The 25,517-nt window shown below is 48.2% G+C and overlaps 1 protein-coding gene across 1 annotated transcript in view; it reads right to left on the bottom strand.

The window, feature by feature from the left end:
• neurl1aa (neuralized E3 ubiquitin protein ligase 1Aa) overlaps positions 1 to 25,517 on the bottom strand; it is a 58,549-nt gene that overhangs the window by 13,930 nt on the left and 19,102 nt on the right. Inside the window, 5 exon segments of the mRNA XM_083655701.1 lie at positions 3,784 to 4,099; positions 4,646 to 4,678; positions 4,680 to 5,059; positions 20,510 to 20,831; positions 22,321 to 22,571. Of these exon segments, the coding sequence (XP_083511827.1) occupies positions 3,784 to 4,099; positions 4,646 to 4,678; positions 4,680 to 5,059; positions 20,510 to 20,831; positions 22,321 to 22,571 (1,302 nt within the window).

Raw genomic sequence — 25,517 nt, forward strand, 5'->3', positions numbered from 1 at the left:
ACGTATCGTGGAGCAGAAAAAAATATTGCCGTTGACATTTTAAATTGTTTTCTACATTATAGAAAGCCAATGTCATTGCCAGAAAGATTTGTGTCTCAGAAATGAACATAATTCTTCACAGTCATACTTTCGACCACTACAACCCCCTTTTTCTTTTTTTACTATTTTCCACATTTTTGATAATAGTAAAAGACATCAAAAGTGTGAAATAACACACATGAAATTATGCAGTAACCATTTTATATTTTTATTCATTATATTATTATTATTCATTAGTATTGTGATTGTATCGAATCATGAATCCCATGTCGCATATCGAATCGTACTGTATGGTGACATAAGCATATCGAACCATCCCTAATACATTCTATGTAATACCCTCCTTCAATTTCTACTTCTTAAAAAGCAAAGAATAAAAAGAAATTCTACTATTTTGATTCAAAAAGATGAGATGAATAAGCTACTACTATTACTAGTTCCTCCGTCCACGGGCTCTTGACTGAACTGATGCATTAGTTGGAGTATGCCTGCTCCTATCAGACAGGTGTGCTTTGTCTGAAGTGAGAGGGCTTGTTCTCATGCCATCCTGCAGGCATCCTGAGAGCTGAGCTTGTAGTCGACGTCATGTTGGTGATCCACACAAACAGCCACTGCCTCACTTTACTATCCCTCCCTCCAAGCGGAACACACGGGGCCCCAATGGCAGCTGCCCGATAAGAAGAGGCACTTCCTAATTCAAAGCACTCCGGAACGTAAAGATGATTCACGCTCTGGCCGCGGCGGGTGGGAATTCCTAGATCTCCAGCGATAAGGAGATGCACCTCAGACCGGTTTCATTGTTCTGCTGTTCCTGTTTTGTTGCATCTGCCAAAGCTCTCTGGTGTCAGTTAATGACGGTAAACAGCACAGAGGCACACACGGCACACGCTGCTCTGTTTTCCCCAGGCAGCGTTTGATTTCAACGGTCAGTCAGGTGATCCCTCCGTCATCCTACCAAACCTAAGCAATGCTGCGTAGCACCAAGGATACGTTTTGTTGTGTCAAACATCAAGGTCACCATAGCAACCCAAAAGGAAGGAAATCAATGGAAGGAGAAGAGGACACAGCATGTCCGTGGGGGGTGATTTTCTGCTATCTTGGCATTTCCTAAATTGATTACATGTGTAGAGCGGTTATCAATACATCAGCAGTATGAGGGGTCAGACAGCGTGATTTGTATTGACGGGGCTGTCATGGCTGCTGTGTTGTCAGTGCAAGTGGGTGGAGATAAAGGAGAGCGGAGCATTAGTCCAGAGGACTGTGGCTTAACGGGCAAAGAGGGGCGCGACCATTTTGACCTCTAAACTTTTCGACGCATTACTTTAACAAAAGGGGTAACTGACCAAATCGTATGAACTGATATAGAAGGGCCGAGTCTGTCGCCGCATCTAAATCCCAGTGGAAAACATACATTTTTAAACTTGACTTTTCTAATTGTTTTATTCTCCGTCCACTGTCCCGTGTTTTCTATGCTGTTTATTTTAGTTATTTGATGTCATTGTTTTAATCTTTTGGTGTTCAGCACTTTGTAACTTTGTAGCACTTTGTAACTTTGTTAAGATAAGTGCTATATAAATACACATTTTGTATAATTATTATTTCACAATGCTGAGAAGAGGATCTCTCTCTCTCTCTCTCTCTCTCTCTCTCTCTCTCTCTCTCTCTCTCTCTCTCTCTCTCTCTCTCTCTCTCTCTCTCTCTCTCTCTCTCTCTCTCTCTCTCTCTCTCTCTCTCTCTCTCTCTCTGCCATTAAGCTCACAGGCCCTCAAAGCATGTCTAGTTAAAGTAAATTCCCCCCTCTGACCTCTTTTAACCTCTCCTTCCTTCCCTCCTTCTCCTCTGCCGTCACGGAGACATAAAAGCCTGTTATATTTATAGACCGCTCGTCCTCCAGACAAACAATTAGGCTGTGTCACTTAGTTTGGAAGGGCCCGGTTCTGTTCTGGAGCTGCTCTGCTTCCTTCCACTGATAATTGGTCCGTTCGGAGAAGACAGCCTCCACCGCTGCACGTGCCGATCTGCATTATACGGCCCACAAACACGTCCCCTTACTCCAATTGTACTTTGTTCAATTCCCCCTGCCGAGCTGTCCCGGTTGTTGTTCCATCCCCTCTGCAGACCTGGGGAGAGTTGCAGATGAGCACATGCTTCCTCTGATACATGTGCAGTTGCCAGTCGCTTCTTTTCACCGGCAGGGCGTGGCACGTGGGAGGATCACGCTATTCCCCCTGGTTCCCCTCCCCCCCCGAACACAGGAGGCACTATAGTGCAGCGACCAAGACACATACCCTTGTCCTGGTTCCCACCCGCAGACACAGCCAATCATGCCTCTATGGACGCCTGACAGCCGGAGGCCATGCACACGGGGCATGAACCTGGAACCCTTGTGTTGGTAGGCAGGGGATCTACAGTACCACTACACTACCCGGACGCCCCCAGCGTTAATGTGCCTGTGTGTGTGTGTGTGTGTGTGTGTGTGTGTGTGTGTGTGTGTGTGTGTGTGTGTGTGTGTGTGTGTGTGTGTGTGTGTGTGTGTATGTGTGTGTGTGTGTGTGTGTGTCTGTTTGAGGGTGGGGTTGTAATTTAGAGATTCCACCAATTTTCTTTGGCAGATCTCTGAGCGCTGAGCGTGGAATAAACGCTATTGTCAATGGATTCCTAATGATACCCTGTTGCAGCCTGTTTTCCTCTTTTCATGCTCCCTGTGTAGAGATGCCAAGGGTAAACAAGCGTCAGGTGGCTCGGCACGCCGCTGGCGCCCAAAGTGTCCGCCCCACTGAGACACCATGTCGTCCCCCGCTGTGCGCAGGTCACAGCCCCCCCCCCGCCCCGCGGTCTCCCTCTCTACCTCCACGCGCTCGCTTCCTGTTTTGCAGCTTCCCCGGGTCATGAGGGAGCGTCTACTTTTTCTCGCTGATCCTCGGAGTGTATATAGGTGCTTCCTGCCTCGAGACATCTGCTGTAAGCACCGTGCCAAACAAAGTCATAACAGAGTGCTGCACGTAAATCTGCACTCCTGTAGCAGACCTATGGTTTCTGGTCACGACCCTGTAGCCTTCATTCCTATTGGGCGAGAGGCAGTTTGTCTGAATTGCCATACTGTTGATACGCTGAGTGTCAGAATACTCGACACTTCACACAAATAGATTTCAACCCCAGGGAGTAAGTGGATTAAGAGCGGAGCTGAGAGCTTTCAGCAACAGTCGAGCTGCCAAATGAAGATCAATATCCTAATCTGTAAGTTCCTGACCTGCCATTGATTACTGGGCTAAAAGGATGGTTATTTCCACCAGAGATCAGATTTCCAGTGGGATTAATTCCCACAGTAAAGCATGTGAAAAAGCACCAAGGGCGTTTACGACACTACTTAGGTTACGGTGGTTCTCCACATGCGGTCCGGGGGAACCACCAGGGGTCATCGAGGGGGTTCCAGGGGGTCCCCAGCAAATGAATGAACTGTTAAACAGCACCATTATTCCTTTTACAAGAAGTTATTAGCACAATTAGAGAATGTAGAAGAATGACTGTTTTGATAACAGTACCTACAATACAGGTAGTCATGGAATTCTGGATACAATCATATCTAACAATAAAACATCTGAGAGTCCGAGAGACAAAATCTCATCAAATGGGGGTCCATGACTCTAATGTGGACTAACTTCGGGGGTCTTGATCTGAAATCACTGACTTACAGTAGGACACTCGTGTACTAACTTGTGTGGGATGTACGTTGCGCTCACTTACCCAGAATCCTCAGCTGAGTGACGGCACCGTGCAGACCGAAGAACATCCAGAGGGGGCGGGAGTTGTCCACGCACACCTGCATGCCCACGTTGGTGCCGTTGTGGCTGAGGATGACCTCCCCTTCCTGGTTGACCAAGAAGCCCAGGATGTCGCTGCTCTGGATGGGCGTGGGCACGCGACACACCGCCCAGAACTCCTTCCTGTCCACCAGCGCCTCGGGGTTGTAGGGCAGGTCGCTGGGCCGCAGCACGGCCGGGTCGCAGGACGTCACGCCGTAGGACAGCGAGCCGGTGCGTGCCGGGCTGGACTTGGTGACCTTGATGTAGGGGTGGGCGATATGGATTCTTTTTTCAGGCGCGATCACGATCCGCAATCTTATCACAATTCTTTTTCACATGCAAGTTACTGAACAGTAAAACTAGCGCTGGGAGACATGGATCCAAAAATCATATATCAGTATTTTTTAGGCTGAATGGCGATATACAGTAGGTATCTTGGTATTTTGTAGCGGGCTAAATGTTCAGTTGTAAGTCAAAGCCACATGCGAGATGTCACAAGCACTTTAGTAAAACAAGACTGTGATCAAAATAAAATGGGAACTAGTGAACTAGTGCGTTCACAGAATAATTGATTATTATTCATTTATTTTAGGATTTTGTGGGTAAAGGCAAATCATACAATAGCTAGAACAGTCTGTTAAGTTCCAAAAATTATGTCACTTTACTGTTAACACAGCCTTTAAAACCAGGAAAAGACAACACACTTTATGTCATATCACGATATTACCATATCCGAAATCTAAGACGATATCTATTCTCATATCACGACCTTGACATAATATCGCTACGTTGCCCGGCCCTACCTTGATGAACACGGTCTCTCCGGTGCGCAGGGGCCCGGTCGGTGAAGACCAGCGTGCGCTCCTCGCGCGCGTGCTCGGAGCGCGCCACCGTCTGCTCATCCAGGGTCTTGATGTGGGCGCCGCGCAGCTGATGGAAGTGCAGGTCGGACTCCAGGGCGCCGGGCAGCAGGGAGGACTGCTGGGAGTTGAGGGAGTTCTGCGGGATGGGGCAGGTGGACGAGGAGGAGGCGGAGGCCAGGTGCAGGGTGTGGCGGTGGGCATGGCTGTGGGCGGGGCCTCCGTCCTCCTGCTGCAGGTTGAGGTCACAAAGGCTGACGGACAGGCGGGAGTCGTCCGCCTCGCGCCGCAGAGAGGAGGAGCGCACGGTGGTGAAGGAGCGTGGGCGCAGGCAGTCGGGAGGAACCAGCTCGCTGTCTGGAGAGGGGAGGAGAGAAAGAAGGTAAAAATTGTGGTTGATTGCTCCAATATATGTGCAGCGCTGGATCAGCTAATTTCATGTAAGAAGTAATGGCTTTATGGGATCAATTAAGTTTCAAAGAAATTAAATTGAATGCGCATGTGTATGTATGCATGCACATATGTGTGTGTGTGTGTGTGTGTGTGTGTGTGTGTGTGTGTGTGTGTGTGTGTGTGTGTGTGTGCGTGTGTGTGTGTGTGTGTGTGTGTGTGTGTGCGTGTGCAGGCGCGAGCGTGCACGTCCAGCCTCTCCCTACAGCCTGCATTCCTTGCACTCCATAGTACAGTATCTCTCTACGGAGGGCCATTTATATCTGCCAATACAGTACACGTCTCCCCTCACACTGGCTAATAGCAAGGGTAGTGGAGTGGTGATGCGCTCACTCACACACACGCACGCACGCACGCACACACACACACACACACACACACACACACACACACACACACACACACACACACACACACACACACGATAGCCTTTGAGTAGATCAGGCCGCAGGTTGCTTACAGTGTCTCATCCTACGCCTTGACAGGGCCGCTCAAAATAACACCTCTAAATGTGCCCTCCCTCTCCCCCTCCTCCCCATCGCCTCCCGGTGGCGGAGGTAAAATTAGCCTGGCTGGCGTCCTGAGAGGGACCCTCTGCTACTCAGACCGGGGGGTTTACAGACACGAAGCTGCCCATTACTGCTGAGGGGGAGGACTGTCTGGGTGTGTGTCATTGTGTGTGTGGCTGCGTGCGTGCGTGCGTGCGTGTGTGTGTGTGTGTGTGTATGCGTGCGTGTGTGTGGATCTATGTGTGACCATGCGAGAAGAAAACAAAAATGACCTACTCTCCCCCCCAGGGAGGAGGTTATGGCGATACTGCGGACCCCCATCAGTCAAAGCCAGAGGTGAGGGAGACAGAGCGGGGTGGGGAGGGGAGGATGAAAGACAGTGGGCAGCCGCTAACTGACTCTCTGGAGAGTCTCTCCAGTCCCGCTCAGCAGAGCACCCGTCCTCTATCTGAGCCGGCCCTGAGAGCCTGCTCCACAGGTCGGGGTCGTGACTCCAGATAAATCTCTTAGCCTCAATTACCAGCACTCTGGGACCGCCCGCCTGCCACCAAGCGTACACTGCAACAGTGAAAACAGACCCGCCCGCCTGCCACCAAGCGTACACTGCAACAGTGACAACAGACCCGCCCGCCTGCCACCAAGCGTACACTGCAACAGTGACAACAGACCCGCCCGCCTGCCACCAAGCGTACACTGCAACAGTGAAAACAGAACCGCCCGCCTGCCACCAAGCGTACACTGCAACAGTGAAAACAGACCCGCCCGCCTGCCACCAAGCGTACACTGCAACAGTGAAAACAGACCCGCCAAGCCTCTTACCAGGACTCCCCACTCAGCTGAAGGCAACCCCAACCACAGGGAGATGGATTCATGACAGCCCGACAGAAAGCACATGTTTTGCTGGCTCAGACATGAATAGTTTGACATTTCTATTTTCTTACTCAAGAGCAAATAGATTTCGCTGGATTTTGTTGCTAATCTGCAGTACAAAGCTGACGAAATGTTGCAGTGATGAGATTAGTGCTGCTACATCGACATGGTTTATTAATGTAATTCATGTATGAATCACGATTCATGGGGGGCATGCATGCAAGCTTGTTGGGTTGACCAAGTCAGCCAGATTAGGGCCGTATCTACTCTCATGCTGCTGCCTAAGGAGATTACAGACAGGCTTGACAAGCTACTATCACTGGATAAGTCACTCCAGGATCCACGATCCAGCTCCACATCTTAACTAAGACCACATCAATGAATCCAGCCTAGGAGGAGTAGGAGTGAATACTTACTAGGCATCTACAAAGGCTATGGCTGACATATCATATCATGTTGCAAGTGTGAAACTGCAGAAGTAGCGAAGACAGAGATGTGCCCGTGTTTGATCCGGTGAGTCGACGTGTCTGATTTTACACGTCACCGCTGATCAGCCCTCAATACAGTACGAAGCCGAGACCCCTCAAAGTCATGTCAGCTGTCAATAAACGTTAGCCGCTAACCCGCGGAGCACAACGCGTGCGCGATTCATGTTTAATGGAACTAAGGCCCGTGTAATTGTGCTAATTGATCTTTTTGAGAGGCATCAAATTGAGAGGACAGTGCCTTTGGTGCTGCGGACAGCTCTCAGAGACTGCTAATCGACCGTTAAACACCTGTCTGTCCCCACAGAGGTGGGCAGCAGTGTACCGTCAGTCCCCGAGGCTCGCAGAATGAAGACGAGCGAGCGCACCGCCTCTGATTTCATCTCCTCCACATTCACTTCCCCCTATGGACTCTCCCAGCTCTCTGAACACCCTGGGAAGAATTCAAAGGACGGGCTATGGAAATGAACAGAGCCGGGGCAACTTACCATCATGTTAAGCTGTAATTGAACAGCTCAATAATCGCCGAGGAACTTCATTTCCTGGTTTGACGCCGTTTTCCCCATACGGCCATATGCTGAGGGGAAAGCCTTAACGAGGTGGAGAAATCTTAATGTGGTTGGAGCCTCAGATTGGGCTCTGGTGGGCTGATGATTAGGGAAGAAGGCCTCTCTCTCCTTCATTGGCCATAGAGCGAAGAGCAGGCATGCTAACCGCTAAGCCACAAAGCCAATCTAATGCTGAGCCATCGGCAGCCCACTCAAATCACATTATTGCGGGGAGTTTCAATGACATCATCAAACAGAGCTGTGTGTGTGTGTGTGTGTGTGTGTGTGTGTGTGTCGTTTCTTTGCTGCCCATTGCTCCATCCTAAATTGGATTAGGTGGGGATAGACTATGTTGCAGGACCTCCAAATGCAGGAGGAGGAGGAGGAGGAGCTGAGGAGAGGATGAAGGCACGTCTCGAGGGAGAGCGACGGAGGAGAGGAGGAGAGGATGAAGGCACGTCTCTAGGGAGAGCGATGGAGGAGGAGAGGAGGAGAGGATGAAGGCACGTCTCTAGGTAGAGCAACGGAGGAGGAGAGGAGGAGAGGATGAAGGCACGTCTCTAGGGAGAGCGATGGAGGAGGAGAGGAGGAGAGGATGGAGGCACGTCTCGAGGGAGAGCGACGGAGGAGGAGACGAGATCGATGATGGCAGACAGAGAGGCCAGGACGGGAGGGATGGCTGCCTGTGACAAGAGGAGTGCAACATCTAACTCTCTGTATCACAAACCGACGCACACAGTGATTGATTCACAATTCACACAATTGATTCCTCTGTCTATCAGTTACTTTCAAAAGCTTTTCAGAGGGTTCTAAAGAGCAGTCATTTCAACCATATTAGGGTTTGTGTACCCCTACCCCCCCCAATCAAAGACTATCCAGTATTTGCTCTTAATGCGTCGTTGTTAGCTTGGAGGACAGACGGAGGAAGGAAAGGGTTAGGGTATAACATTTATTGTGCATTTGAACAAAACAAAACTGCTTGTGTGTGTGTGTGTGTGTGTGTGTGTGTGTGTGTGTGTGTGTGTGTGTGTGTGTGTGTGTGTGTGTGTGTGTGCGTGTGTGTGTGTGTGTGTTTTGTGTGCTGTGTTTGGTGTGTGTGTGTGTCCGCGTTGAGTGTGTATCTGTGTCCGTTTGGGACCTCACCAGCTGCTGCCCGCTAATCGTGGTGCACCTGCGTTTTATGCAGATACAGGCCCTTTGTCCTATTGGTCCCTTTCAAATACACCACTCACAGATGTGCTCTCCCATTGGTCCCTTTCAAATACACCCCTCACAGATGTGCTCTCCCATTGGCCCAGGCCTGAAAGGAGCGGCGAACAGTGTGTGTTCTCAATCGTGCCTGGTAGGAAGTCACTGTAATGGGGCCATGCATGGAAGATGCAGCTGCAGACGCTGTGAGTGGGGGTGGATTAAAGACTACAACTCTCCATGCAAATTCAATTGCTTTTGATTTAATTTCAAACGTTGCACCTGTTGGGTCCAACTATTAATTCATTCATGGGGGGGGGGGGGGGGGTATGTGTCAGCTCTGTATTAAGCTCTTTCATTATTGGAAGCCATTTTTCAGCTTCTCCTTTGAGTGTTTTTTCATTAGAATAATGAAGCACCTGTTGGACTAATCCATAGAGTACCGCAGGGATGACGTATTTTTTTAGGCTTTATCCAGAAATCGCCGCCATTTGGTTCTTCAGTGGAAAAGTCTATGGGGTTTTAGAATGGGGATTTCACTTAATTGCATAAAATAAGGTCTGTGGTTAACAAAAGTTTATGGGAACACGAATTTGGGTTCAGCATGATACTCTTCACAAACGTGAATAACTTTTACAGTATGCCTTTTGAAGCGTTTTATGAAAAACGCATTTACGTTCCAAAAGTCATAAAAGTTATTCACATTCGTGAATAACTCTCCCATTGGCCCAATGGGAGAGTTAGCCATGAAGCAGGTTAGCTAATGCTATGCACGGAGAGGTTAGCCGTGAAGCAGGTTAGCTAATGCTGTGCATGGAGAGGTTAGCCGTGAAGTAGGTTAGCTAACGCTGTGCATGGAGAGGTTAGCCGTGAAGCAGGTTAGCTAACGCTGTACATGGAGAGGTTAGCCGTGAAGCAGGTTAGCTAACGCTGTGCATGGAGAGGTTAGCCATGAAGCAGGTTAGCTAACGCTGTGCATGGACAGCTAGATAGAGGGAGAGGCTGGCTTAGTGGCTTTAGATATAGCTCCAGCAGACGGAACGTGCCAGGAGTTTCAGCCAGGGCTGGAGGGGGAGGAGGGATTTACAGCTGAGTCTTTTGCTCTCTCTCTCTCTCTCTCTCTCTCTCACACACACACACACAAACACGCACGCGAGCACGCACGCACACGCACACGCATGCACGCACACACACACACACACACACACACACACACACACACACGTGCGCATACATGGACACACAATCTATCTCACAGGGCTTATCCATAGTCTCTGGAGGGGCTCATCCGATGTCAGCAAATGGGTGGAGGGAACTGAGACGAGCAGGACGAGCAAAAGGAAGCAGAGATCTGAGACTGAAACGCTCCAATTTAGAACACGACTGAGAAAGAAGAAGGCTGCAACACAGTCGCCATTATAAAATGTTGGCATTTTACGTGTGTCTGAAAAGCAGGGACATGTAGAATATCAACATCAATTTGAAGCAAAACATCGGCAAATTCATTGTTTTTAAATTAAATTGGAAACAAAATGGCAGTTAATTTGAAAGCATTGCTGCCTTTCCTACGGTAAATGCAAATAAAACAACTTTGGTTATGTTTAGGCAAGAAACACAACTTTACTGGCCTCCGTGCTGTTTAAATAGCAGACTCTATGACGTGTTTAATGTTAATACAATTCACGTATCTACAAACGTGATATTTTGGTTCAGAAGTTTTCATATTATTTTGGTTCAGAAGTTTTCATATTCTCCCCATCTGTGGATTGCATACAATGCTGACATTTTGTTCTGGTGAACAGGCTGGAAGAAGGGAGAAGACTGGAAGCAGAATGAGAGCAGAGAGGATGAGAGGAGTAGAAAGTCGAGGAAAAGAATACTGTAAGAGAGGAGAAGGAAAGGATATGCAGCAGAGGAGACGAGAGCACATAGGAGGAGACAAAAGCCAGAGAGTAGAGGAGAGTATATTCAGATGTACAGAGAGCTGTACAGATGGGATAGGCCAGGAGGGGAATGAGCAGAGAGCACCAGACTTTGTGAGGAACAGAAGGAGCATGGAGCGAGAAGAAGAGTGAGAAGTGAGAAAAGTGGACCGACTGGCCAAAGCGAGTGAGGATCTGAGGGATAAAAACAACTGCGAGAGCGAGAGAGACAGAGACAGAGACAGAGAGAGGGAGGAGAGGAGAGGAGAGGCAGAAGGGTCTTTGTGCAGGATGTTTGAGATGCTCTCTATTCCCTGGCGCTGGCCCAATCCCCAGTCCCTGATGGGCTTGGGCACGGCAGCTTTGAACCCGGGCTTTTTGGAGAGGGCGGCAGGCTCCCGGGGCGACACATGGCCCAAACAAAGAGCCAGGCAACATGCCCGCTAAGTCACAAAAGCCCTGGTCCTGAGGTCATGGGCAGAATGTAGCCTGCCACGCCCCTTCTCCACCAATCAGCACGCCCAGACGCAAGCCTCCATCATAAGGTTCTTACATCAAAGCCCTCCTCTGTGCTCCAGCATGCTGATATGAGGCTAAGCATTTCTTATTGGGAGAAGAATGCCACTCTCACCACATGCGCACACCATTGATATTAATACAGAAGTGGCTTTTGAAATAGAAGTGGGTTATATCCATGCAGCGTTCAATCGCAGCACATGATTAGGTAACACAGCTGCCTAATTTCAGAATGGTATTTCTGATGGCCGTTCCCCTTCTCTGAACTGTGTCGTAAACAAACAATCAGATCCACAAAGCGCGTGACTCTCGTTGCCATCCTCTTGTCTCTGTCTAAAAGTGTATCGGCCGGCTGGTACAGTTAAGTTATGGTGTTGATTCCTCTGGCGCTCCTTCATGGCTGGATATTTGAGTGGCTTGGAAGCGCAGTATGGGTCAAATGTCCTCTGCAGAGCACAGGAAAGACACCCAGCGAGGAAAAACAACATCAGGAAACTCCACATCCATTTTGGCGAGGCACGGCTCTGGTTTACCTCCACTAAAATGTATTTTCTCACTACTGATAAAGTTCAAAAATTGAATCATTTCTAGTAATGTCTTGTTTTTCCCCCCTCTTTAAACAGGAAATGAGCATACTGAAATATTCTGCCAAGGTAATCTAAAACGGATTCCGACTGCCAAATTATACAAAATCGGTTTATTCTTCTTAGCCTTTTGAGCACTGTGACCGAACAGCCGTTGGTAAATTTATGTTGGAGATTTATGCCAAGAAACACAGTTTCTAAATCCACTTTGCTTGCTTGCTTTGGCATGTACAACACAAAAACCACTACATTTCCTGATTGAGTGCAAAGAAATGTCAGATTTACGCCATTCTTTTGCTTTATGTATTATTGTTGGAGGATCTGTTTGAAGCATCGGGACTCGTAAGGCCTGCGATATTAAGTGGGACGCACAGTCCGGCCAAGTCAAACTCCGATGCGAGACAAACCTATGCAATAATCAAATCGTTTGACCAAAAGTAGTTGGTTTCTCCCTTGGAGTATGGGAATCTTTCTCTCTCGGCCGGATAACGTAACAAACATTCCTAATGCGCTTCTATCATTCCATATTACTTCAAAACATGAGTGGCAAAAAGTGCAAAACCTTCTGAGTCATGCACTTTTTTTATTGAATATTCTGTGTACGATACACGTAGAAAAATAAATAACTGCAATCTCTTGGACTTATTCAAGAGACTATGAGGAGAATCCAGTAGCATTCCAAATGGTGATTTCTCCGTAACACTCCTTGGACATTCACAATCAGGCTTGGGAATACACAATGTCTGATCTCGTCCCTTGGTAAGCTTTGCTCGTTGTCGTTAGATGTGCAATTAGTTTCTGATGGTAATTAGTGTCTGTGAAGCCGTGGGCCAAAGACAACATTCTCATTTGGCACGGCCAGGGGAAATGCAAACAGCCAATGATCACTGATGATGAAGGTTGTGTTAATCCACTCGTCTTCATTCTCTCTCACACTCGTCTCCTCTCTCGCCCCTCTTTTATCTTACTTTGCACCAACAGGCGGAGGGAGGCCTACACCATAATGCCAACAGACCAACTGGTTTGATCCAGATTTCACGTCAGTAATACGTGGCGTTAATACGATAATGCTTTACAGCTGGTTCTGATTGAGTTGCTAGTCACACACATAATAATGACCAAATGTCAGTGTTTGAAAAGGGAATGTTGTAACCTCGTTGCTGCTACAAAGTTGACTTGAAGAAGTCCCGACAGTACCTGAGCCATTATACTGAGTATTGTTACAGTACATGGAAAAGACTAGGGCTGGGTGATAATTCAATCATTGTTTATTGTCTTTCAGTGGAATCATATTGTGATGATGTGGTGATTTTGGGATATTGTGACACAATTCTGCCATTTAAATTGATGATAACAAGCTAACTTTACAAAAAATAAAATAAAAAATGAATAAAGAATGACTTTTATGACTATTATTTCTATTTTGTTTGACATCACACCTAACATTAACATTCAGTTCAACTGGATTTAACGAGATTTCGCATACATAAGCCATCCATACAGGAAAAAAAAATCGCTGTGATTATCGTGATATTAGCTGTTGTATTAGCTGTTTACCATGCACAACAATATTGTTTATGTTTCATGTAATGTACTCCACACCACAATTGTGGTCTAGAGTGAAATAAATAAATGATTGATTGATTGATTGATTGATTGATTGATTGATTTCAACCATATCGCCCAACCCACTGGCCCGAACCCTACGAAAGATACACAGCGTCAGACTTCAGCAAATTCAGTACGAAATGCGTCCAGACAAGGCCTGTATTGTATTTTGACAACTTGAGAATGAGGCATCATAGCATATCAGCCATAACCTACACGCAGCAAATCACAAGTGAAAGGGAACGTCTGAGCCCGCCGGTGCTCGTCTTCAACCTGCCTCTGAGCAAAGCAGCTGGGAAAGCTACATATGACGCAGATATGATTTTCTATCAGAGGTGGCATGGCCTGCCTGAGCAGCTCTGTCAACGTTGACTTGCTGCGAGAGCTTCAGAGGGACGACCCTGCATCGCAGGCTGACACGCTGTCAGAGATAAGCTCGCCTTCTCTGACATGTTCTGACAAAGACACAAACAAAGAGGCTCAGGCTCGCCGCACCTTCATCCATCAAGCGTCCACACATTGTTTCACTCTCATTTCAAGCACTTTGGTTTCAGGATTAGAACACAACACACACACACACACACGCGCACGCGCACACGCACACACACACACACGCACACACACATCTGTCATCTCTACACATAAGCGCATTCCGCAATCACTGGTGATTTGTCCTGCGAAACAAACAATGCACGGCGCCATCATAGAAGTGGCGATTGTGGTATCATATATACAGTACATGCATACACACAAGATGCATTATAGGAAGAGGGGGAATTTAGAGCACAAAAGAGCATTGAGCTTTCAGTGTCAGACTCCTGGACAAGAGTCTCCATTACATTTTGGGCTTGATTTGATCAAAGCAGTCGTGCCTGCAGCCTGCTTTCCAAAGCGATGCGATAGAACGACTTCTCTCATCGCCCGGGCCGCTCTGTCAATCATTGTGAGTGACAGCAAAATGTTGTTGCTTCCTGATGGTGCAATCGGCTCTCATCCTGTTGTCAAGAGCCACCGTGTAACTCCACCCATCACCTGAGGAGGACTCACTGCAGAGCCAGCGTGTAACTCCACCCATCACCTGAGGACTCACCGCAGAGCCACAGTGTAACTCCACCCATCACCTGAGGACTCACCGCAGAGCCGCCGTGTAAAACTCCACCCATCACCTGAGGACTCACTGCAGAGCCGCCGCGTAAAACTCCACCCATCACCTGAGGACTCACCGCAGAGCCACAGTGTAACTCCACCCATCACCTGAGGACTCACCGCAGAGCCACAGTGTAACTCCACCCATCACCTGAGGACTCACTGCTGAGCCACCGTGTAACTCCACCCATCACCTGAGGACTCACTGCAGAGCCACCGTGTAACTCCACCCATCACCTGAGGACTCACTGCAGAGCTGCCGTGTAAAACTCCACCCATCACCTGAGGACTCACTGCAGAGCCACCATGTAAAACTCCACCCATCACCTGAGGACTCACTGCAGAGTCACCGTGTAAAACTCCACCCATCACCTGAGGACTCACTGCAGAGCCACCGTGTAACTCCACCCATCACCTGAGGACTCACTGCAGAGCTGCCGTGTAAAACTCCACCCATCACCTGAGGACTCACTGCAGAGCCACCGTGTAACTCCACCCATCACCTGAGGACTCACTGCAGAGCTGCCGTGTAAAACTCCACCCATCACCTGAGGACTCACTGCAGAGCCACCATGTAAAACTCCACCCATCACCTGAGGACTCACTGCAGAGCCACCGTGTAACTCCACCCATCACCTGAGGACTCACCGCAGAGCCACCGTGTAAAACTCCACCCATCACCTGAGGACTCACCGCAGAGCCACCGTGTAAAACTCCACCCATCATCTGAGGACTCACCGCAGAGCCGGTGCTGCCCGTCAGCAGCAGCTCTCATGTGTTTTCCACCTCATTCCCGTATTTTTGCCGTTCTTCCGTGACACCACGTTATAAATGAACTAAAGGAAGTGCTTTGATTCGTTGAGGTGACAGCTGGCTCAGCCAATGAGTCAGCCCGACAGAGAGGTGTCAGGAGCCTCCAGGCTTTAACAGGCAGACTTTGTCCTCTTGTTCTTCAGGGAATGAAGGCCCACAGAGGGCCCCTCTTGATTAAAGGTTTGTGACTCACCCATACAGTCTGCTGGCTTCACCACAGCTGGGATTACTCAGCCTCCCTCCCGATATCAACTGCAGACCTGCTGTGTGTATCCGTATGTGTGTACATCGAAGAGTGACAGCTAACCGTATCCAGGACATACATGGGTATATATTAAACAACCTTTGTGGCCTGTTGGCTTTCAAGCCCATGGGGACAGCGTCAGTCTGCCCTAAAGATGATTCTGCCGAACCCCAGCAATATTGTATTTGCCCAGTTCAAGGCCAGGTGCAGTCAATCACCTATACTACCTAGGGGGCCCGAAGCAGAGATGTCACCATATCTGGCACCTTTTCTCTCCGGGACCATAAAAATGCGGATATCTCATGGCTATTGCAAGGAAGCCACGTTTTTTTTATCGTGCCCAAAAGGAGTTAGGAATGGAAAGTAAATCACTGCCATTGCAGTCAGATACACTGCATGGGTGTGTGTGCAACCCAATCGCCAGAATAAAACGTTGACATTTGACATGTACATGTTATATTATGTACCATCTTGACGTTAGATACAGTAGATAGACTTTAGATGTAATTAGAAACAAAACACTGCTTGATTTGAAAACCTCGCTGCCTTTCTAACGTTACACGACCCAGACGGCCCGTGGCATGCTAGCCTCTTCTGTGTAGTATGTGTGCATGCATGTGTCTCTGCATGTGTGCTTGTCTCTTGTCTGCTATGAGATTTATACCAAGAGTTAATATCATTCTTTACAGTAGGCCATGTCACAGTTTAATTAGCGACTGGAGGGTGAGAGAGGGGAAGATCTTAAACTGCTATCATCACGCTAGCAGAGGTGTGAAACCAGTAAATCAGCCTGATATTCTCGGCAGTATGTATTTCTGTAGTGTTTCCTCCTGCAGGTTGTCACGTCATACTAGGCTGGTAAACCCTCCGCTCACGTGAACTCACGTTGTGTTTTCGTTCTACTAGCTAGACCGTCTGGCCTCTCTGCCAGACAGAGTGGGTGCTTTTACAAAGTGCACTAGCCAATCAGGGACCTGCCTCGTAGTTGACATTGTAACCGGCCAATCAGGAATGCCGCTGGCAAAACGGTAATGCTGGCTTTCCGCTTCGAGCAGTAGCGTCAAAGTTCATCAAGTTTAAACAGCCATATGTGCAGTTATTGCAGAAATAGACTCAATAACAACAATTAAACAAGAACATGAGGAGTATGCAACAGTGGAGCTTCTCGGCTGAAAATACTTTTTCACCGTTCTTCCGAGTGGATTTGGATTTGACTGGATCCGATGCTGATTGGCTGAAGGACTGGCTACTTCCACCCAATGAAATGACTCCGAGTCCAGACGGATCCACCAAACCAAACAGAATGTGAGTTCACGGATCCGGATGGTTTTAACCATGTCGACGTCATACAGGCCCCTTCACGACGTCTTCCTCAATCAGCATCAAAGTGTCACCGGGGGCAACTAGGGGGCGGGGCATCCTGGAGATGTATCCAGATGATGAATCTCAAGGAACAATGGCACATGATGTAGGCATCGACTGAGCGTGTGCGAAAACACTGGGTGAAAAGAGAAGGTCTTGCCAGGTCTGTCTGGCATTCTCTCTCACAAAATGATATCGCTTACAACCTTTGTTTTACAAAGGAGAAACTGTAATGTGCTGTGAAGTGCACACACTTAACAACAGTAACTTCCCTGGCTAAACTCATGCAGTGTTTTATTGTCTTTTTGTTTTGGCTTCTTCAGCCAAGTCATTTTTCCTGTAATCCTCATTAATAACCTCCTGCCTTTGACTTCCAGAAACAGATTTGTGACTAAACCTGCCTTCCGCTTAGTCACGACGAAGCAAAATATGACCACAGACTACAAGTACGAAAACTAAAATCACACCCAGGTGCTGAAGTAAGCGGTGCAGCTTTAGGAGCAGTCATCTGAGTAAATGTATATAGAAGCTTTGTGGAAAAGTGATCACATTATTTCTGCTATGTGTCATGTTTACCTGTAAAACCTTCCTACTATGGTACCTTTTTCCTAGCCCCGCCCCCCTTCCCAAACCCCCCTCCCACCACCCACACACCCCCAAGCCACTCCCTCTACCCACCCCTCGAATCCCGACTCTCTACCACCTTCCTATCCCTAGCTACGGCCCCTTTTCCCTAGCCCCGCCCCCTCATGCTACACACAGACATTCCGTGCTACAAACGGACACACATGTCATGTATAGAAGTGACTGCAGCGCATAAATAAAAAACGTATCCTGACATATATACACAAGAGCCATTAAGTTAAATAAAATGTGTAACATAACGAAGAGAGCCCCCAGGGGAATCATGTAAGGTGATTTCACGAGACAGCTGCAAGGGCTGATTTGAATGGGGACTAGAAGCTGCTTTTCACAGCAGTGTGTGTAAGCTAGCGTGCTTGTTTACATGCATGCGTGTGTAGCCTTATCCCTGTTGAGTGGACAGACGTCCCAGTCTAATTTACATTAAGATAGGCCTTCAGTATACTGTACACAGGAGCTGTCGAGAAAACAGCCTTCAGATGCAAAGCGTCTTAGCGTAGCGCTGGAATTTAATTCAGGCTTTATGTAGCAAGGATTAGCGTATTCCCATAGAGGCACAATGAAAACTCAAACTCACCGCTGAAAAAGGCTGAAATGAAGAGAATGTGAACTTTTATTGATCCCAGAGGGGGAATTTGGTCATTACAGCAACGAAGAATAGAGGTCTAGGTTGGAGGGTGGGGAAGGGAGAGTTGGAGAAAGAAGCTAATAAAGGATCTAAATTAAAGTCAAATAAAATTAAAGATAGTGGAGATATCTGTATGCAGCCAACAAAGCCTTTCTGGCTTAAACTAAATTCGCACCAGGATGGCTATTCACATACTGAAAGATTTACACGTTTATAAATGTCTGTCGTCTATCGATTTGCAAATTGCAAGATGACAACAATAAGTCAGCTAAAATAAGGAGGAAGAGAGAAAATGCTACGTTTTCCCCAGCTTCTCTTGCAGATCTATGATCTCCCAAGCTATGGCTGTAATTGAGAGACTGAGGCGGGGGGGAAATGGATATTCAAAGATAATATAAGGAGCGAGAGTGAGGATAAAATAAGGAGCGAGAGCGAGGAAAAGGCCTCAGATGTGAAAGCCAAAGGGCTTATCCGAGGACGAGGGAAAGGTTCACGGAGCGTTACAGATAGATCCGTGATGCATAGAACTGACACAATTGCCCATTCAGCATCACAAAGGCCCCGCGTCGGGTCTAGAGGATGCATTTCTATCTTAACCTTCGGTAGCGTTCTGCCCCTCTGAGCAGGCCCCCATTTGTGAGGGCAGATGTCAGTCAACTGGCCCCCCGGGGAACGGCAGTTCCTGCTCTGCATACGGCCTGACTGGAAAAGACAGTGGAACGGACTTAAACGCTGAGGAGAGCTTTACAAAGGGGTCAGACATCTTCCAGAAAGATGCTTAACAGACCCTTCAATCAGACCAAAGCTTGGGGTGGATGAGTGCATGTTCTGTGATTGGCCCTCTGCTATTGACATTCAAGCTTCTTCTGTTTTGCATGACCTCTGGCGGCTGTAGCTCAGGAGGTAGAGCGGGTCGTCCACTAATCGCTTTGGTGGTTCGATTCCCGGCCTCCTCCAGTCTGCATGTCGAAGTGTCCTTGGGCAAGACACTGAACCCCAAATTGCTCCCGATGGTGTGCCAGCACCCTGCGTGGTAGCCTGCCGCCATCGGTGTGTGAATAGGTGAATGTATACCTACTGATTGTAAAGCGCTTTGGATAAAAGCGCTATATAAATGCAGGCCATTTACCATTTACCTCTTTTTGCTAATGCAACCTCACCTCCCCCCCACCCACCCCCACTGCATACAGTCATTTATCCTGTATGTGGTTTGACAACAGGACTCCGCGGGTTGAGTTTGTCAATATACGTCCAGTGGCACTTGTCATCTGCAGGGCAAAAGCACTGGGAAGGGGCGGGAGAGACATATAATATGGGTCCCCACTCGAGTCACAAAACATCCCTCCCCCCACCCAGCCGCGAGATACCAATGTCAATCAACACCGTGCACAATTAGGATCGAATGTGCTATCTATATGACATGTGACCCCCCAGGGCTATTTTTACGCGAGGAGCGCGGATGACTGCATTGGATCTCTAGGGAAAAGAGGTATGTACATTCCCTCTTAGGTCACATCAAAGCCCAGGCCATACTATCCTATGCTATGCCTTTGTGGTATGCATGCTAAGCTACGTAGCATGCCTCGATAATGCACAGCGGTCTGGCTCATTCCACTACTGCTTTCATCTCATTGTTAGCTGCGTAAACACGGGGGCCAAATATTGGTCAGATATAGATAGCGTTACTTCATTGCTTCACCGAGGGCTTTACTGTACACAGAGATAGTGTGTTTACAGTCAACACAAGGACCTTCAAAAGACCTACTGCTTTGTCACATACGGACACATGGAACATGAGCACCAAAAACTGTGAATTCACACCAAAACATCTTGTGGCTTTCAAAAAGAAAAGAAAAAATCTATTGAAGAAATAGGTAGAAGAAATAAGAAGATTGGTGGCACAGCAAAAAAAAAAATCAAAATCAAAATCCTTGATGCTCTGATAAAAGGTTTATACCAAAATGCCTGATGTGGTTGTCACTGGAAGTATTGTTTAATGTACGGTAATCTGGTATTTATTTTGTTTATTTATTTATTTGTTTATTTATTTATTTATTTTGGGGGGGGGGGGGACCCCAGGGAGTGAAACCACTGCCCATTCATTTTTCCATGGGAGAGCAAAAAAAAGTCAACAAAAAAATGAATGTTAAATTTCACTTCCTAGCCCCCTGTGACTTAGGCACTATATTATTCATGGACTTTTGGAAGTCAGTGTGTGGTGCTTATCAGAACATCCAGCCACCTGCTTATACATCCTTCTCCAGAACACTCGTGTCAGTTCTCCCGTCTTACCTAGCAGCTGCACTCCACGAGTTAGACCGTAAACATCGATGAGGGCCCAGAGGGGCTCAGCAGTGCGAACCCCGCTGAAGAACAGCATGGGGCTGGACTCGTTGATGCGGTAGAAGACACGGCCCTTCTTGTCCACCCAAAAGGCGATGACGTTGCCCTCGTTGGCAAACTCCTCAGGCAGGGCCTTGGCCCAGAAGCCGCTCTGGGAGACCAGGTCGGGGCAGGCGTACTTGGGCAGGTTGTCCGGGTTGATCCTGGAAGGGTCTTTGGAGGTGAAGCCCAGGCGCAGCGCCCCACTCCAGCAGCACTGCTTCTTAGTGATCTGATGAGAACAGACTGTGGTTTTATTGTCAGTATTATAAAAAATATGGGACATTTGCTCGATATTTTGGGTTAAATGATGCTTATTATTAACTATGGCTGACTTTTAATCAAAGACACCTGCCATTCGACAAGAAGCACGGCTATCTGCTCTTTAGTCAAAAGTGCAGCCTGGAAAGTGAATTGTGACATCACGCACTCCAAACTGGAAGAAAGTATACAACTTAAACTGCAATTTCTCAAGAAGTACAAAAGATATGAAAAGGATGAATTAAAGTGAGAAAGTACTAAATGTGGTGACCTGTTTAAAGTTTGAATTGAGTTTCTAGCTTAAAGTATGAAGCAGTAGTTAGAGTTCAAAGAGGGCATGGTTTGACTATGAACCGCTGCTTAAAATGAAAGACAGGTGCGAGTTATCTGCCCGGGGGTATAGCCAATCTGTTTGTTTAGAAACTGAAACGTACTGTATGGAATGATTTCATGTGCAATGCTCAGTGCATTATATGCATCCCAGTTTGTCTTATCTCCTCTTGTGGTTTCACAACCCCCAACAGTCTTGTTGAAAGACCGGTTTACAGCCTGTCCTGACATTATCTAAACAAACACAAACTACAGTATAACCTGCTATTTACAGCCTCACACTGTGGCAAGTGATTTACCTGTTCGGTCTAATCAGGCGGTGACTAGAGGAGCGCTTTGCACATGTGTGTCTGTGTCTGCATAAGTCTTTGCTTAACCTTTATTCACTGTATTGTTTATATTTATCTGTAGTCTTTAAAAATATATATATAATATAATATATTTCCAAAGTGAAAACATATGCAGATAAATTATGCTTTCTAGAATCAAGTGACAGCATCTTGATACTGTACTAGTGGTGCAATCAAGGGGGTAGCTGTGTGAAGTCAAAGTGGAAGTGCCTTAAACCTGCATTGTTTCGAATGGCCTGCAGGGGGCAACTCCACTGGCTGCAAAAAGAAGTCGGATGGCAAAATGACCTGACTTCTCACTTGAATTGCTCAATGAACACTTCATGAGTTTATAGTCTCAATCCCTGGTTTCAAGTCTTCTTCAATACAGCAGGATGTTTGTTTTGACAATTATGGTCCCATTTTGAGTCAAATAGACGATAAAGCAGACTATGCTTTTGGGGCGTAATTGACAGGTCACCTGTCCAGTGATCACGCAGCTTGCTGATCGTGGGCCAATAGCATTGCGGGTCTTCTTGTACAAGTTCACATCATTTGTGGCTCGAAAATGCCAAGCTCGAGGCTTCAAAATGGGAGCCCAAAAGCCAATGGGTGACGTCACGGTAGCGCTACGTCTATATTTATTATACGTTCTATGGGTGTAATCTGAACTATTTCAAGATAGTATGAAAATATATTATTGTCAGAATATATCACAAGTGAAATTAGATTGCAAATGAGTGAGAGTCTTTTACGTCCACCTCCAAGATAAACTCCCTTATTAAGATACACAAACGATACCTTGAGGCGGACTTGCTCATACAGCGCTATGGGCCTGTTGCTGAAGGTGATGGCGTTGCAGAAGCTGGCCTGTCTCTTGACCGTCTTCTGGGCCAGGTCCATGACGATCTGGGAACCCTTGGCATTTGGATGGAAGAGCAGCGGGCTCATGGCGAGAGGCCCACCGACACCAGCACACTGGATGGGCAGGCAGCGCTTGGGTTTGTGGTGACACCGGTGGGAGGTGGATGGGAATGGGCCACCAAGGGAGTCTGAGGCAGAGAGAGAGAGAGAGAGAGAGAGAGGATGAACAGAGCAGAGAGAGAGAGAGAGAGAGAGAGAGATGAGTTAAGTTAAGTTCCACTGTGAAAAGAATGACATACTGCAACTGTTTTGGTTACGACATTTGATCAAATGCTTTGTATCACAGCAAAAAGGCAAAATAACATCAGACATTACAGCATGATCTCATGTCTAATCTAAGATTTCTGTGTTCTGTAAATAAACTCCTATCTGGGCCTTTGTTGAACATCTGTAACCACTGCAGTAATGGGCCAATCAGCAATAATCATATTGGGCTGTGCAGGGGGAAAAGCAACTCTCCATGCAGGTCAATTACGTTTTGCAGCCACGTCCAAGAAAGACGTGCTGCTTCTCAGTTCCTCTCGTGCTGCACTGCTCCTCCTGGCCACAGATTCAAACTCATGTGGGAATCAAGTGATCTGATGAGATGATCTGTGCCCGCTGTCATCTGTCCTGTAGGCCGTCTGTGGGGAGGAATGCTCGGCACAAGCCATGGGCGGACACACATGTAGTATCTGTTGGGATGTCAGCATTATGTAAACTAGTTGTTCCACATACACGAATCAATTTTTTTTGCGTTGAATTTTAATTTAAATGAATACATTATGCCTGAATGAAAAGTTTGCACAGGTCATTTGCATTCATAACTCATCATTTATTCCACTGATTTGGCTAACTTTGAACAGAATACATGCATCACAAGTCGGTAACGAGTTTGCATATCAATTGCATGATTCATCCCAAAGCCCGACGTGCTCTGTGGCTGTTTGCACAGTCAGGAAGGCTTTGGTGTGGTCCTGACTTGGTAATTACACACATGGAGAGTGTTTAACTGGAGACTGGGAGCAGGTGGCTGAGGTCCCTGGATGACTGGCACTATAGAGCAGCCATACTGGAAACAGCCCTGCTCTCACCCAGTCCACCCAGCGGAACGCTTCATTACCATTTGCCTGATTTTCCAACACTAGTAACTAACAGACTAAAAGGGAGACTTTGGCTTCAATAAGGAATGCTGACTATTCTAATGTGCTATTCTAATGTGCTATTCAAAGGAAAATTCCACCCCATGATAATAAAAGCAGTGCACTCTGTGCCACAGAGTGATGGAGGAGAACAGTCCGGAGCGGTGCCGCCATATGAATCCTCTTCCAAGTGGAGAGTGATGTGCGGGAGGTGCAGTGGAGAGTGATGTGTGGAGGTGCAGTGGAGAGTGATGTGCGGGAGGTGCAGTGGAGAGTGATGTGCGGGAGGTGCAGTGGAGAGTGATGTGCGGGAGGTGCAGTGGAGAGTGATGTGTGGGAGGTGCAGTGGAGAGTGATGTGCGGGAGGTGCAGTGGAGAGTGATGTGTGGAGGTGCAGTGGAGAGTGATGTGTGGGAGGTGCAGTGGAGAGTGATGTGTGGGGGTGCAGTGGAGAGTGATGTGCTGGAGGTGCAGTGGAGAGTGATGTGTGGGAGGTGCAGTGGAGAGTGATGTGTGGGGGTGCAGTGGAGAGTGATGTGCTGGAGGTGCAGTGGAAAGTGATGCGTGGGAGGTGCAGTGGAGAGTGATGTGCGGGAGGTGCAGTGGAGAATGATGTGCGGGGGTGCAGTGGAGAATGATGTGCGGGAGGTGCAGTGGAGAGTGATGTGTGGGAGGTGCAGTGGAGAGTGATGTGTGGGAGGTGCAGTGGAGAGTGATGTGTGGAGGTGCAGTGGAGAGTGATGTGCGGGGGTGCAGTGGAGAGTGATGTGTGGGAGGTGCAGTGGAGAGTGATGTGTGGAGGTGCAGTGGAGAGTGATGTGTGGGAGGTGCAGTGGAGAGTGATGTGTGGAGGTGCAGTGGAGAGTGATGTGTGGAGGTGCAGTGGAGAGTGATGTGTGGGAGGTGCAGTGGAGAGTGATGTGTGGAGGTGCAGTGGAGAGTGATGTGTGGAGGTGCAGTGGAGAGTGATGTGTGGGAGGTGCAGTGGAGAGTGATGCGCGGGAGGTGCAGTGGAGAGTGATGTGCGGGAGGTGCAGTGGAGAATGATGTGCGGGGGTGCAGTGGAGAATGATGTGCGGGAGGTGCAGTGGAGAGTGATGTGTGGGAGGTGCAGTGGAGAGTGATGTGTGGGGGTGCAGTGGAGAGTGATGTGTGGGAGGTGCAGTGGAGAGTGATGTGTGGGGGTGCAGTGGAGAGTGATGTGTGGAGGTGCAGTGGAGAGTGATGTGCGGGAGGTGCAGTGGAGAGTGATGTGCGGGAGGTGCAGTGGAGAGTGATGTGTGGGAGGTGCAGTGGAGAGTGATGTGTGGGGGTGCAGTGGAGAGTGATGTGTGGAGGTGCAGTGGAGAGTGATGTGCGGGAGGTGCAGTGGAGAGTGATGTGTGGGAGGTGCAGTGGAGAGTGATGTGCGGGAGGTGCAGTGGAGAGTGATGTGCGGGAGGTGCAGTGGAGAGTGATGCGTGGGAGGTGCAGTGGAGAGTGATGTGCGGGAGGTGCAGTGGAGAATGATGTGCGGGGGTGCAGTGGAGAGTGATGTGCGGGAGGTGCAGTGGAGAGTGATGTGTGGGAGGTGCAGTGGAGAGTGATGTGTGGGGGTGCAGTTGAGAGTGATGTGCTGGAGGTGCAGTGGAGAGTGATGTGTGGGAGGTGCAGTGGAGAGTGATGTGTGGGGGTGCAGTGGAGAGTGATGTGCGGGAGGTGCAGTGGAGAGTGATGTGCGGGAGGTGCAGTGGAGAGTGATGTGTGGAGGTGCAGTGGAGAGTGATGTGTGGGAGGTGCAGTGGAGAGTGATGTGTGGGGGTGCAGTGGAGAGTGATGTGCTGGAGGTGCAGTGGAGAGTGATGTGTGGGAGGTGCAGTGGAGAGTGATGTGTGGGGGTGCAGTGGAGAGTGATGTGCTGGAGGTGCAGTGGAAAGTGATGCGTGGGAGGTGCAGTGGAGAGTGATGTGCGGG

Source organism: Poromitra crassiceps, assembly GCF_964638095.1.
Source record: "Poromitra crassiceps genome assembly, chromosome: 19".
Classification (NCBI taxonomy): Eukaryota; Metazoa; Chordata; class Actinopteri; order Beryciformes; family Melamphaidae; genus Poromitra; species Poromitra crassiceps.